Source organism: Bemisia tabaci, chromosome 2 (assembly GCF_918797505.1).
Source record: "Bemisia tabaci chromosome 2, PGI_BMITA_v3".
Lineage (NCBI taxonomy): Eukaryota > Metazoa > Arthropoda > Insecta > Hemiptera > Aleyrodidae > Bemisia > Bemisia tabaci.
This window is the reverse complement of record NC_092794.1, coordinates 38,284,481-38,299,896: the sequence shown is the minus strand read 5'-3', so window position 1 is coordinate 38,299,896 and position 15,416 is coordinate 38,284,481. Positions and strand designations below refer to the sequence as shown.

The following is a 15,416-nucleotide window of genomic DNA, read 5'->3' as shown; positions in this document are numbered from 1 at the left end:
CACTCTTGAAACCAAATTAAATGCTCATGATATTGCTTTGGGCGGATCCTCAACTTCGCACACAAGATGACAAATCCGACTCAGATTTCCTGTAAAGCCAGTAAAAATTTCTTTTTAGATGTTTCAAATGTATCTTTATTAAATAATGCATCTACACTCCGAATAGTTGCGTGGAATGCTAATGGCATTATAAATCATAGAGCACAGATCATACAATTTCTTAATGATTATAATATTGACGTCATGCTTATCTCTGAAACAAGGCTCACAAAAGAATCGTATTTCTCTATTCCTAATTACATTTTTTATCATGCATTGCACCCTGACAACACAGCGCACGCTGGCGCAGGCGTGCTGATAAAACGTAGAATTAAGCATTTCTTAAACGACTCAATTGTAAAGGAAATGTTTCAGTCTGTATCAATCACCATTAGTTTACAACAACAGGATCTAACAATCGCAGTTATATATTCTCCACCTCATCATAATCCCCAAGAGATAGATTACGCTAATCTTATTGATCGACTAGGCACGCGTTTCCTGATAGCCGGAGACTGGAATGCGAAGCACTTTGCCTGGGGATCAAAATCTGTGTATACCAAAGGCAGACATTTATTGAAAGCAATTGACTCGCTTCACGCGAGCATTGCATCACAAGGACGCCCTACGCATTACCCTACAGACCCACTTAAGAACCCCGATGTATTAGATTTTGGAATTTATAAAGGCTTTTCCAAGCAAAATATACATACGTCATTAATAGAAGATGAACTTTCGTCTGACCACATCCCCGTCCACTTTCATTTAGCAGCCTCTCCAATTTTTACAACACCTCCTACTGGACTTATAAATAAAGCCACTGATTGGGAATGTTTTAAGGATTACATTAATGAAAGAATTAAACTTTATGCAGACCCTAAATTAGACACTCCGCAAAAAATCGACTCTGAACTAGAAAATCTTGTTAAAATCATACAGGATGCGGCGAAAAATGCCACCCCTCCCCCTATTCAACACATTAAAGCCGGATATAAAACCCCCCCCTACATCCTCAAAATCATAAAGGAAAAAAGAAAAGCTAGGAAAAGATGGCTGCGCTCCAGAGACCCCGAAGATAAAGCCTATTTTAACTCCATCTCAAGAGAACTAACAAATGAGCTTTGGACTATTAGAAATAATCAACTTGAAAAATTTATTAAAACATTAGATGCCTCACCTGCAACCGACTACTCCCTTTGGAGAGCGATCAGTTACATAAAACGTCCACCACTACATAATGCCCCTTTATTTAATGATAATACAAGGAAATGGGCCAAAACTGACCTCCATAAAGCAAATTTACACGCAACCCACCTCGAAAAAGTATTTAAACCCAATTCACTACCCAATGCTACGAAATGCGATATTCTCCTGCATCTAAATGAAACAGATCTGATAGAAACAGAGCACGAAATACCTCATTTCTCTTTTGGGGAAGTTACCAAATTAATAAGCAAATGCAAAACAAAAAAAGCCCCAGGAAAAGACCAACTTACTGGCCTCATCCTTAAAAAATTACCTGATAAAGCAATTCATAAATTAGTCCAAATTTTTAATGCAATAATCAATCTACAATATGTCCCTAGCAAATTTAAAGAAGCAATAATAATAGTTTTTCATAAAAAAGGCAAACCCGAAAGAAATCCCTCTTCTTATCGTCCAATATCTTTGCTCTCATCCATAGCAAAACTATGGGAAAGACTTTATCTTCCTAGACTATTAAAAGTAATCAATATTAAAAACATACTGCCAGATATTCAATTCGGTTTTAGAGCTAAACACTCTACCATTGAACAAATACATAGAGTAACCAATTTTATTGAAAAAGCCCTTGAAAAAGGAGAATATTGCGTCTCTGCATTCTTAGACGTTGCACAAGCATTTGATAAAGTCTCTCATAAACTCCTTATTAAAATGTTAGCAAATCTTCTCCCTGCTTGTCATGTTAGATTAATCCAATCGTATCTCTCTGACAGAACTTTCCGAGTTAGAGTAGGTGAGGCACTGTCGGACGAAAAACCAATTCTGGCAGGAGTCCCGCAAGGCTCAGTTCTAGGCCCATTGCTATATTTACTGTTTACCTCAGATATTCCCGCTCCAACCAGAAAATCCCTCTTAGGAAAGTATGCTGATGATACTACGTATTTGTCTAGCAATAAAAGTCAGGAATTAGCTACACTTGAACTTGAAGATAACCTTCAAAATTTCTATAACTGGACGAGTGAAAAAGACATCAAACTTAATTGTGCAAAAACTATTTATAAGATATTCTCTAACCGTAGTATCAAGGACATTAACATTATATTCAATAAAGTCCTATTAAAACCTTCAGAAGTGGCCAAGTATTTAGGTATACACCTAGATACTAAGTTAAAGTGGAAGGAACACATAAAAATCAAAAGAGAAGAATGCTTGTTCAAACTTAAAAAATTGTATTGGTTAATAGGTAAAAAATCTAAGTTAAGTATTAGTAATAAGCTTCTATTATATAAACAAATTGTACGACCCACATGGGCATATGGAGCTCAAATCTGGGGGTGTGCAGCACGGTCCAATATAGAAATTTTACAAAGAGTCCAAAATCGTGCTCTGAGACAGATAGTCGGAGCACGATGGTATGAACGTAACTCTGATATCCATAGAGACCTGGGGATGGAGACCGTCTCGCAATTTATAACTAAAGTTGCAACCAACTATGAGAGACGGCTCCATCACCATCCTAACACCGAGGCTTTACTATTACTTGACAACTCAAATGAGTTTAGACGCCTCAAACGGGTGAAACCGTGGGAACTGGCCAGCCCCTTGGTTTGAACCATTAATTTTAGTAACCAATTATTTCTAACCATTTAGATAAGTTACAGACTACCCGGTCGTTTGTACTCACACATTTATTTTGAATTTAGAAACAAAGTGTATAATTTCATTGTGAAAGTTCGCTTAACACTAATAAAAAAAAAAAAAAAAAAAATCTTATATTTTATGATATCTGATATTTCTTCAGGGGTGACTATTTTCATCGGAACTGGTTCAAGGGGTTCGAGCTGCTCTGCTTCCTTTACAGGGTCAAACTCGAACTCGCCTTTGCCTGGGGGGTTCGGTGAAAAAGTTTGCTCTAGGTGAAGGCTGAAAGTTTCGGACTGACTCTGCCCATTTTCCATCCGGATTTTTAATAGGAGGAGAGAAAATAATTGATCTTTTCAGATAGCGAGTAGCTCTCCAGAGAGAGTACGCAGTGTTTTTTGTTGGAGTGAGATTCCTGAAGTAAAACCATTTTTAACTCCCAATTCCACAATGTTTTATAGCTCTAACTTGAATTTTGCCGTCCTGAGGGGAACATTCAGTAGTCTAATGGATTAATCCATGGTCTCACAAACTAGCAGCTTTCAGGAGTATGATTTTTAGACTGTTGAATGTTCCCCTCAGCACGGCAAAATTCAAGTTGGAGCTACCAAATATTGTAGAATTGGGAATTAAAAATTGTTTTAATTCAGGAACAGTACTCAACATTTACTCCAAAATGAGACGGAAGATAAAGAATGCAACGAATCTTCAAAGAATCAAAGATACATCCATTTTTAGGAAGTTTAATTTTCACCCTGTATTTCACCTATTTGTAGATAGTTAGCTATATTTTTAAGTTTACTTTAAGTTCTTCTCATGTTCTCATCTTTTTCACCTTTCATTCATTCATCATTAGTAGTTAGCTATATCTAAGACATATATGTTTCATATTCTTAAGCTAAAAGTGCTAAAGAGGTTGTTCCAAAAACTCCGATTTTGCCCCCCCCCCCCCCCCCCCCATATTGGCCCAAACTTTGCTCAGATGTTGTACTAAGTGTCCCCGATGCTTGGGCAAAATTTCAGCCCCCTCGGATAATTAGGGAGAGGGGGCAAAGTTGCAATTTTTTCAAAACTTTAAAAATCGATATCTCGCGATTTACCCTTTACCCCCCAAGGGGGACATGAAGGGTTTCGGGACGATGAAATTCGGATTCTTTGGGGTCAATTCTCTATTCAACCCTGCGGTCCCCCACTTCGTACTACCTAAACCAACCGAGAAAAAGACCTGGTACGGGTGATCTGGGACACCCTTTATAACGAAGTATAAAAAAATATTTATTGGAGGAGAAGGACGGGGAGAGGAGAAAATATCGATAATTACACCCTACAGCATAAATATAAAGCCCTAGCGGTGAAACAAACTCTGCCTCACCCGCGCAGGATGGAGCGCCGCCGATATACCGCCCGCGCGTAACCGGGAACGCTCAGAAAAATCGCTGTAACTCAAGAACGAATCGTTTCTTCAAGGTCAAACAAAGCGTGGTAGATGCAAAATTTCATGGAGAATCACCTCAACAGGTTTTTATTCGCGTAGCAACGATTGCATGGAGCGGAGAGACAAAAACGAAAAGAAGTCGAACCTTCAAAATCGAAAAAATCGATGTATGACTACGATAAATTACGCAACCGTGCAAACAGCATTAATATTCTAGTAGAGAATATGGTTTAACGTTTTTTATCGCAAACCGCAACACTTACACTCAAACCGTTCGCGAGATATCGATTTTTAAAATTTTGAAAAAATTGCAACTTTGCTCCCCTGCCCCCTCCCCCCTAATTATCCGAGGGGGCTGAAATTTCGCCCAAGTATCGGGGACACTTAGTACAACTTCATCCTTTGCAATAAAATTACGGAAATCATGAAAAACTAAGAAATTTAGATGGTAATTTTGGTTTTAAATTTACAGTCTTTAGCTAGTAAAATAGAAACATTTAATGGATAATCGGGTTTTTCCTCCAAGACAAAAGAAGTTGCACAATCTCAGCAACATTGCAATGCTAGTGGTTCCTTTTTGCAAAATGCAATCCATATTACCTAATGTGATTCCTTTCAGTCTAGTCTACTCAAGATGTGCTCGATCTAAGATTTGATAGGTATGACTTATCATTTAGCTGACTTGGGTTAGCAAGATAGCAGGAATATAATGTTGGTTGCCCATTTTGGATGCTCGCCACACAACAATACCTCCGTACAAGATGCATGAGAATCAGCTCTTGATGGTATGCGTCCTGAGGCGACCAAACATCGCTGTATGGTGGATGTTCTTTTTGGTAAGTAGATTCACCATAACAGTTTGCCAGGGCTACAACACTTTTTTATCATCCCTTCTCCCTGCTGAAAATCACCTTCAGTATTGTTGGTATTTTTAAAAATGCCCTCTTGCATAGTCTGATAATTATAAAAGAATTTATTGTTTTCTGAAGAGAAAAATGCAGTTGAGAGGATTTTTACGATCCCTGAAGAGAGATAATCTTTGTTGCAGGATGTGAAGAACTCGGACAGTTAAATAATTTACTAAGCTTTCCTTTAACACTGAAGGAAGAAGAAGTCTTCATTGAGTACCTAGAAAGAAGCAATTTGAAACAGGCTAGTGATTTGCGTGTATTTTATCTTCTGTCTCGTGGAAGGTGAGTATATGACTTTGTTATTTGCTCTAATTTTTCACCAATTTTCAGTGGAAATTGAAAGGTGCCTGATCGATTCATAATAGGCAACTTTGATTTAGCTCTAGTGGGATAGTGTAGGAATTTATGCACAAGTAAGTGCACTCTCCCAGCTGAGTGCGATCCAGACGAGTAAAGCAAGCTCAACTTTCGGAAAGATTTGCAGAAGAAAAAAAAAAAATCATGCGTCTGGTTCAGTTACCAGGGAATGTAAATTAAAAAAATTCTTCAACAGGTTGAGAAGAACAGGTAGATTTCATCTTCCTTCATTACACCTTTAAATTTATAATAGAATAGTTTTACTTTATTTATATCTTGGTAGGATTTGTAAAGGTGTCGACAAGTTCAATCTTTCAAGTATTTACACTAGTAATCTAATGCACCCGAATTTCTGTAACATGCATTGTTTAACTCATTTATTATGGAAGCGCAAATTTTAAGGGCAGAGGATATATAGGCGTAGAGGTCATTTATGGCATTTTCCCTAGAATCCCATTTAAGTGAGCTTAGCTCTTTCTGGTGTTCTAGGAGACAGTGTTCTCTGATGTTTTCTTACAATGGGCAATTAAATAGCAGATGTTTGACGTTTTCTGGGGCATACATTTTGCAAAGGGTACATTTCTCAGTTTTGATAATTATGTACGATATCTGGTGAATGCTGACCTTCAGGAATTGAATAGTTTGTGTTCTAAGTTGACAAAAGAACCTTTTCCACCAAATCCTATTTTTCGATGGAGGAAGTTCTGCCCTGGATGTTAACAATGCTGAACAAGGTGTGAGAATTGAGTGTGTGTAAGTTGATTCTCTAATTTTTTCTTGATCGACATGCTCATTCACCTCATTTAACTTTTCAAGAGTTTCCATTATTTTCTCTCTAATCTCAGACCATTTTGAGGTCTTCTAAGATGAACTCACATCCTGTCTTGGCGACTTGGGATTTTCATTGTGTCAACCAGTTAAATTCGGGTAAGTTGTCCCTACGTCAGTCAAGTTCCTTCATTGGTTTAAGGTATATGTATCTTTGGATATCTATTGTTTTCCATGTTACCGATTTTTTACCCCCAGTTCAGACCTCTTTCAAGAAACTCCAGTTCAAATTTTCCTTTGCCCATTTCTGCTCTAACATATGTTATGTTGATTTTTGCAATCTTAGGTTGTCTTTAAAAATCTACATTCGGCTACTTCAAGTTTGTCACAATATCCAAATGCCCATGTTTCAGCTGTATATAGGGAAGATACCAAGGTGACTGAGTCCCACAATTTGAAAATGGTATCAAAGAAGTTATTCATAGCTTTTTGTAAGAGTTGTTTTATCGCATTAGCTGAGGTGCTAGAGCAGCTTACTGCATCATCTGCCTGTTTAGAGAACACTCCTTCACTAGTAAACTTAACGCCTGGGTGTATACAGGGTGTCCGGAAGTTAACGCACTTAACTTTCAGGATCGATTTTTCTGCTCAAAATATGACTATTTTTTCCTGTACACATATGCCCGAAAACGCTTCATAAAGTGAGCTATGCGCTTCCAAATTTGCTGTTTTCTTTCTTTCAAATTGATGTAACTCCTCGTTATTTTGTCGTAAGTAGCTGAAACTTGGTGTAGGGGGGTATTTTTTAGTTGTAGAGTTGGGTTAGTTGTAGGATTGTAGAGTTCTTCACTGCGGTGCTGAGCTGGCGAGGCTCAATCCGAGCCACTGCGACACATTTAATTTACATGGCCGTCTTATCTAATGGCGGGAACAGCTGTGACATAAAAAGCACCAAACGCACTCAGTGAGGACGGAAATTTTCACCTGCGAAAGCATTGCAGTCGAGCTGGAGGCAGTTATCACTTGATTGAAATCCGTGATTAAGTGGTTGCAGTGTTGGCAACTTAGAAAATTTGTCTGTTAAAGACATCTAGAAGATGAATTATCTCGCGATACCAGATGATATCGATATTAGCAGACTTGTGATCCGTAAACAGTCACGATTTGCTTTCTACTGATACCGCATTTAACGAGATAGCTCAAGGGAAACCACTAAACATTGGCAAACAAAGTGGGAGTAGCCGCGGAGCGAACCACTCGCCACCAAGGCTCGAACAAGACTCCGTTCTGACTTCTAATATATAATCTTCAAATCAAATTACAATCCAAAGATATGATCTTTCGTAAACCTCTCAGCATAGGTTGATTACTTTTGCATAAATGTGTCTTTTTGTTTGTGCTGTATACAGGGTGTCCCAAAAGTCCCTTCCACCCCCTCTAAAATTCTATTTAATTAATATTTTGAAACGAAACTTTGGGGATGTTCAGTGATTATTGTTAGCTACTTTTGGGGCCCCTCAAAATTTTCGCCACGGACACTTCGATACGGACCCCAACTTCTTTTTCAAATGACAGCCTCCCCCCCCCCCCCCTGGGTGACACATCAATCGAAAGAGAATAGAAAAAGAATATTTTTGGCACAAACTGCAAGTCCAAATTTTGATTTTTGGCCAAATGACGACCGGTCTAAGTCCAAAAGAACGAAAATTTGGCATCATTTGGCGACGGATTTGGATGAAACTTAGCTTTCGGGAATTTTTGGGGATGAAATGAACGATTTTGTCATTAATTTTCCGGGAAATTCTGGCCTTTTCAAAATGGTAACCTTAAGCGGTAAGAGAATACGAGAGGGGACCCAAGAAAACCTGAATTTTGCTGTAATATGCTGTAATAATGCTGGTGACAATGGAAAATTTCCAGGTTCCACCGCTAGGAGGTGTGACTAGGAGCTATGAAGAGTTGTTGGTTCATATTGCAACGTCGTAGCATGTTTCCTTTCGTTTTGGCGAGACTCAGTTTTAGGGGTTGTCTGATGAGTTCGCCGTTTTTGAGGATGGGTCAATTTCACTAGCAACACTTGGCGCTCAAATTTGTACGTCCTCTTCCTCCGTAAAATCACGGCTCTCTCTGTAAATCTTTTAAAGTGCTGCTTATGAAGGACAAGCCTCATCATAAACTTGAGTGTAAGTATGGTTTTTTCGATTTAAAAGGGGTGCTGTATAGCCTGAAATGTCCTCCTGACCTCAAACCGCCATCAACGGCAAGGAAGGATGAAAATATTTTTAAAAAACTCGCGTTTTTACGAGTGCGGATCGTTAGAAACCTTTTAAGTAACTAGCACATATCACTGGGTTGTCTTACAGATTTATTCACAACATTGCTGTGAGAAAATGCCTAAAACGCGCTGTTGTCAAATTGATCCCCTATTTACCATTGTCCCCGTTGTCGGCCTCTCATGTTTGAACAATAAATCACACTATCAAACGAAAGAAGACATTTCCCCTCTTAATTTATTGGTGATTTATTGGTTCCATGTAAGATTCAGTCAAAAGATTAACAGAGTTACCCTTGTGTTGCCCTCGTGTATCACCTATTTTAAAAAACGACGAGCTCGCCAGACATTCGTCATTGGCGTATGACCGCAAAATGCCGTAAATCACCTCAAACTTACGATTAATGGACGGAAATTAAGAGCGTGTTTATCATAATTTCGCGCTGGAACTAAACTTCTCACGTTAAAAGATTAATTTTTCAACAGCAAAAGAATTTCGGTCCCAGTACTGGAGCTCTTGGAGGAGGACTGAAGGGTGCCCATTGTTTCCACCCTGACAACGGGTTACAGACTTCTCTCCGCTGCACAATAGAGGGTGTCCAGCGAGCGGTCTGGTTATCGCGGGTGGGACTGATGCTTTGCCATTTACGGATTTTAATGCTGAATAAAAAGTCTCAGGTTCGTGAACGGGACTATAAGTATTCTCTTCTTGCTCTAGGTCACCATTCTGACCGCCGTCATTGTGAAATGGACAGAATTTCCCCGAAAATGAATGCCAGAATCGTTTTTCTTGTCCTAATAAACCCCCAAAAACTATGTTTCATCCCAATCCATCATCAAAGACGGAGATGTCACATTTCCGTTATTTTGAACTTTGACTGGTCGCCATTTGGTCAAAAATCAAGATTTGACTTGCGGTTTGCGCCTAAAACTTTCTTTTTTTATTCTCTTTCGATTGATGTCACAAAGGGGAGCAGGTTGTCTTTTGGAAGAAAAAAGTTGTTGTCCACAGCCCCTCCCTGAGGGGGGCGGGGGCCCCAAAAGTAGCCATCAATGATCTACGAACACACCCAAAGTTTCATTTTAAAATATTAATTAAGTATTTTAGAGGGGATAGAAGGGACTTATGGGACACCCTGTATGTAGAGTTTAGCATGACAGTTACATTTACTTTGCAGTGTTTCAGAATTTTATCTCTCATTAATTTTTTGGGTGGAATCTAATCAACATTTTTGCTTAAAATGTTAAAATAAACCTCCTTTGAGCAAGAAATTTTTTAGGAAAGCTGTTGTTGGTATTCTACTGAAAAATGATAATAGGAGATGAGATTTTGAAACACCGCAATGTGGATATGACTGTTTTGTTCAATGGACCACTAGACAAGGTACGAATTTAAGCAATCTGATACATGTTTCTTAACCAGAATTTCAAGTAAAACACGATTCGCGCAACGAAAATTACTGAAACTAACTTCTAACGAAGATATTATCGTTTTTATTTCACATTGGTTACAAGGAATTTGAACTGCCCGCTCTCAAGAAACTCAAAGCTCTACGAGAGTCAAATCGCTCATTACAACGGTTTCAGAAAGCTTCTCAATCGAGCAATGTTCATTTTCCACCATGTGTTGTTCAAACTATAGGTACGCAATTTGCTATAGCTGAGCCAAAGCGTCAAGATTGAGGTTGCCAGATTTTTATACAGCAGAGACTGTCATAATAACATTCAGCGCGCGATGTGAATCACGTAGAGAATTGAGTTTTCATGAGCGGGTGGTTTGAATTCACGTATCAAGAATCGTTAAATATCTTTGGAAGGAGTTGAATTCGGTAATTTTCGTTGTGCGCGTCGTAATGTACGTGAAATATTAGTTACGAATCATGTATCAGAATGCTGAAATTCGTACCTTGTCTAGTGGTCCACTCTATATATATAATCCCTGACTAACATTGTCTTTTATTGCAAAACCTGTTTTACAGGTACGCTGAAGCAGTAAGTGTTAATAGTCAGTTACAAGGGTTCAAAGATAACATTTCAAGCCCGGGGTCAGTCAGTAACTCAAGTAAGCAGAATTTGCGCGTCCGTGACACCATTGTAGGTGTGATATCCAAGACATTGCCCAGTATCACGCATCAACTCTCTGCATTTTGCTCAGCGCAACAAAACTATGCCAAGAATGTGAAACAAGGTATCACCTACTTCCTAACTTTTTTTGTATGCTTCTGGTAGGAAAACTTAGGTTCGACAAATATAACGAACTCTGATTCTGTGGAATCTTGATCAGGCATAAAAATCTTGACAGTTCGTCCAACTCCAGCAAAGTTCCTGATTCTCGAATAAGAAATGCAGTCTCAATAGCCTCTTTTTCATCCCGGGACCCTTCTATCTTCTTTTTTTTGACAGTGAAAGAATATCCTCCTGATACCATTCTTCTCCAGATGTCCAGAGAGGGGTGTGCCAGGTCCCTTCAAGAGAGAGGAATCAAGTATTAAAGTAGAATTTGATGAAATTACCTTTCTCCCGATCACTTTTTATCCGGTTTTTAGACAATAGCTATTTCGATGTTAATCATCATCATCCGGTCACTTCGACTTCGATTTGGTAAACACTAACAGTCACATCTTATATTATTAAAATTTACTAAAATTTACTTAAAAAAACACTTTTAAAAATACTCGTGGGTGCACCCGTCGTCGCGAACGCGTCCTTATCACCGGTGTTCCAGCCGTTGCGTCATCGAGTTGCCCGTTCGTTGTTGGCCCAGTTTGTTGTCAAGCCTAAGGTCAGTCAGTAACTCAAGTTAGCAGAATTTGCGCGTCTGTGACACCATTGTAGGTGTGATATCCAAGACATTGCCCAGTATCACGCATCAACTCTCTGCATTTCGCTCAGCGCAACACACCTAGCCAGTGCCCGTCTTCAAAAATCGGGCAAATCGTCGTTGGCAGATCATTTAATAAGCACTAAACATGACCCGGAAGCCACGGAAGTACAAGTAAAGAAAAAATGCGCCAAAGGAAAGAGAATGAACCTTTATGAGCAATTTTACATAGAGTCCCAGAAAGGTGACAACCTGCTCAATAACCAACAAGAGAGTGAGGTGGCAACAATGGTAGCCCCTCCAATCCTATTCAGAGATATGCGCACGCACCAACAACGAACGGGCAACTCGATGACGCAACGGCCGGAACACCGGTGATAAGAACGCGTTCTCGGCGACGGGTGCACCCACGAGTATTTTTAAAAGTTTTTTTTAGTAAATTTTAATAATATAAGATGTGCCTGTTAAAGTTTACCGAATCAAAGTCGAAGTGACCTGATGATGATGATTAACATCGAAATAGCTATCTTCTAAAAACCAGTTAAAAAGTGACCGGGAGAAAGGTAATCTCATCAAACATAATGCAGCCCGATAAAAAGAAGTTCAACTTTAAATTAAAGTAGAATTCAATATGCTAATGAGTGGCGCACCAACTAAAAATCTCTGCCGCTTGGGTTACTTTGTACTGGCACCAGCAAGTTCTCTCCTCTCTAGGCTGTTATTGCAACATATCTCTCGAATGGGTACTGCTTATGGTTAAAGGCTCTTGCATGGTTATTATAGATCTGGATTGAAATGTTTTTCTCAATTTGAATGATATTAATGTCAGACGTTGCTGAGTATGTAGGCTGAAGAGGTGCAAGACCCTTTTGCCCACATTCTACTCCACGAAAGGAAAGGGAAGGGGGCAGCTTCAACCCACGAAATTCAGAATTCTTAGGGAAATTCTTGGAAATCTTTCTCCTTATTCTACCCTGCTTTCCAGAATCACGAGAATCCCAAAACTCTGCACATGTCTGACTTGTACCTCCAAAAACTTGTCTTAGGTTACTCTGTATTATAATTCAAGCCAAATAATGCAAACAAACCCTCCAGAAATTCATGTGCATTAACAGCCTTCTGTCAGGAAATTCTATCAATTAAGTGCCCTGAAGAGGCAAATCAGAGGAACTTCTACTCCCTTGTAAAGTGAAGAGCCCAAAAATTTTGCAGTCAAAATTATTGTTTCAGTTTTTTGTACGTTGAACAATGTCAATTTTCTCTGTAAATTCTTATCCGTACTTTTCAAGAGCTTTATCAAACATGCAAGATCCACAAGTAATTTGAGGGCAAAAAACCCTTAGGCATTAACGTCACAAGGTACCTAATGACCCGGAAAGTTGAGAGATGCCGCAGAATTCTTGAAGACTTTCTTTGCAACATCAGACTAAAGAATAGAAGAAACTTGAACTGTACTGTATTGTGGGTAAGGTTTTTACCTCCAGCATTCTGGTTGAAAGAGTCAAAGGGAAACGCTGAAGTTAGCGAGGGAAAGTCAGGACTGTTTGCTGGACACATTCCCTGTCAAGGCCATTTAGCATAGTTCTTCCCGCCAGGCCCGGAAAAGGGGCCAAAAAAACGGCAAAATTTTGTACGCTCATGACGGTTACATATGTAACTGGTACTCTACAATTATTTCAGTGCATAATTTGTAGGCAGCCTTTCCATTGCAAAGCATAAAAATGAGCTATAAGGAACGCTGGTCACCGACCATTTTTGCCTGGAGTAACTGACAGAAAACGGACACTATGACTAGATTTGCAGTTAATGTTTTTTTCTAGCAACCCTTTTGAACCAAAAAGTGTATTGATCTCATAGGTGACAGTTAGGAAGTTTTTTCTTTTTTAGTTGAGCGACCAACTCCTTTGTCTATGATGGTGCACACCGAAAGTTCTCCAAAAAGTCTTCCTGCTCTACCCTACTATAAGACATCCAATCAAGCTCTAATCCAGGGAGCAATTAGCAAAACAAAAGAAATGTGGTCATCTTTACTCAAGACGCCTGCATCATCCAAAGTGAGACATCCTCGATCAACCATTGAGGAGACACCTTTCCTGAGAACACCTCGAACTTGTCATATGACTCCTGACCCAATGGCAGTTTTCAACTTGTAAGGCTCCAATACTCTCACGCGGTTTATTAATGCTCTATTTTAGGGTTCCCATTGACAGTGTAACACATACCTACTCCACTATACTATTCCTCTTTTAGGGGGCTTGCGGCCTAGAAATCCCTCTTGTTTTATTCTATTTTGAGAAGGCTTTTCATCTTGTAAGTATCTGATGATCAGTAGAACTTTGCAAGTCCCATTATTTTGATTCTAGTTAAGTGCAACTCAGAAGGTCCCATCCCCTTCCTGATGACCTCCAAGTCATATTTAAGTTTTCCTCTTATCTGTGTAAAGATCATATGGTGGATTTCAGCTAATAGGAGAAAATGGGTGTGGAAAGAAGTTGAAAAGTGATTTGGCCATATCAAGCTAAAGAGTACTTTTCTATCATCTTGAAGCTCCAGGTCATGGGGCACAATGTTGTGCATCGCAATATTTTTACGATTATGGATAGGGATGAGACTTTGAAGTCAGGAAAACTACCATTAATAACGGTTTGGTGATGCTCACTGTTTTAGCGTTAAAGTCATTAGTTAGGCTGAGTTTTGATCTTCCTATGAACTAATTGAAATCAGTAGGCTGTAGCTATTTTAAAAAACAAAACAACAATTTAAACGCCTTTCAATAAAACAAAAATTAAATAGTCAGAAATTCATATTTATTACTAAATTTAAAGAATCCCCTCATTATTTTGTCTCTTGGTATCATAAAATAAGATGCATGCTATTCTGAAAAGATTATTTGTTTAGAGATATATGTTAAGAAGTGGTCTACGTTTTTAAATGGGCCTATAAAACGATGTTATTGAAAAATTGGACAGATAAAGTGTGTCATCAAAATGACATGTCATTCAAATGAGTCACTGGGTATGAGTTTTTGAATAGCCCTATATCAGAGAAATGTGTGAAATAATGAACAAAGATGACGTATCCCAAATATAATTTGGCGTTAATAGCTTTCTGAATGTTTCCCTGTTTTTTTTTGTTTGTTTGTTTTTTTTTTTTGCTTAAAAAGCAGTGAAAATTACTTTGTGTGGAAAAAAAAGTTACTCCTTCTTCTTTTGCATCGTCCAAAGTCATGAAAACGCATTTAAAGGCATTATTACTTGTTTTGCGCACAGTGGTCTATGAAAAACATTATTTCTTGGACGTCACCAAGATGACACGTCAGTTTGGTGGCTGTGAGTCAGTTACTGTGGGGCGTGGCGTCACCGAACTGACATTTTGAGGTAATATATTTTTCCTGCCAATTTACAGGAACAAAATAAAACAAAACAATGAGGATAGGTCTAAAGTACATCTGCAGCTGTTAGAAAAAAATATTCAATCACGCATTCCATCAAACGTTTTGAGAGAAATCAACGTCACCAAACCGTCGGTAAGTAAGTGAGACACTCCAAAAATCAGGGATTCGACTGAGATCATGATTAATGTAAAGGATATATGCTAATGTACCAAGCCCCTATCGACCCCTATTGATACTCTGGCACTAATTAACGCCCAAAGCCGCACTGTGGCACTGTATTCTGGGTGATCACAAAGGAAAACTGAATGTGTCATCAAACTGACCGAATATTGAGTTTTAAACGCTTCGAGCCTCAAATAAAATGGAATAATGTTCTTCGCTGGTGTTCCAATGCATATTATATCAAACAATATACGGTCAAGATTTCTACACTATAAGCTCCGAGACCTCCTAATTTTGCGTAACTGATAACTCCTAGTTCCAGGGCTCTACCAGGCCGATTTTCATGATTTTTGCAGCTATCGACGGCCAATTATCCCTGGATGAACCCGCTCTATTCAGATTTTCAAAATATG

General features: G+C 38.8%; 1 protein-coding gene across 6 annotated transcripts in view; it reads left to right on the top strand.

Annotated features, from left to right (window-relative positions):
* The window catches only part of Elys (AT hook containing transcription factor 1 homolog), a 196,413-nt gene that overhangs the window by 136,756 nt on the left and 44,241 nt on the right, over positions 1 to 15,416 (top strand). For all 6 annotated transcript variants that reach the window (XM_019057835.2, XM_019057834.2, XM_019057833.2 and 3 more), the window contains 3 exons: positions 5,367 to 5,511; positions 10,606 to 10,814; positions 13,335 to 13,596. In XM_019057835.2, the coding sequence (XP_018913380.2) occupies positions 5,367 to 5,511; positions 10,606 to 10,814; positions 13,335 to 13,596 (616 nt within the window). The remainder of the gene's footprint in view (positions 1 to 5,366; positions 5,512 to 10,605; positions 10,815 to 13,334; positions 13,597 to 15,416) is intronic.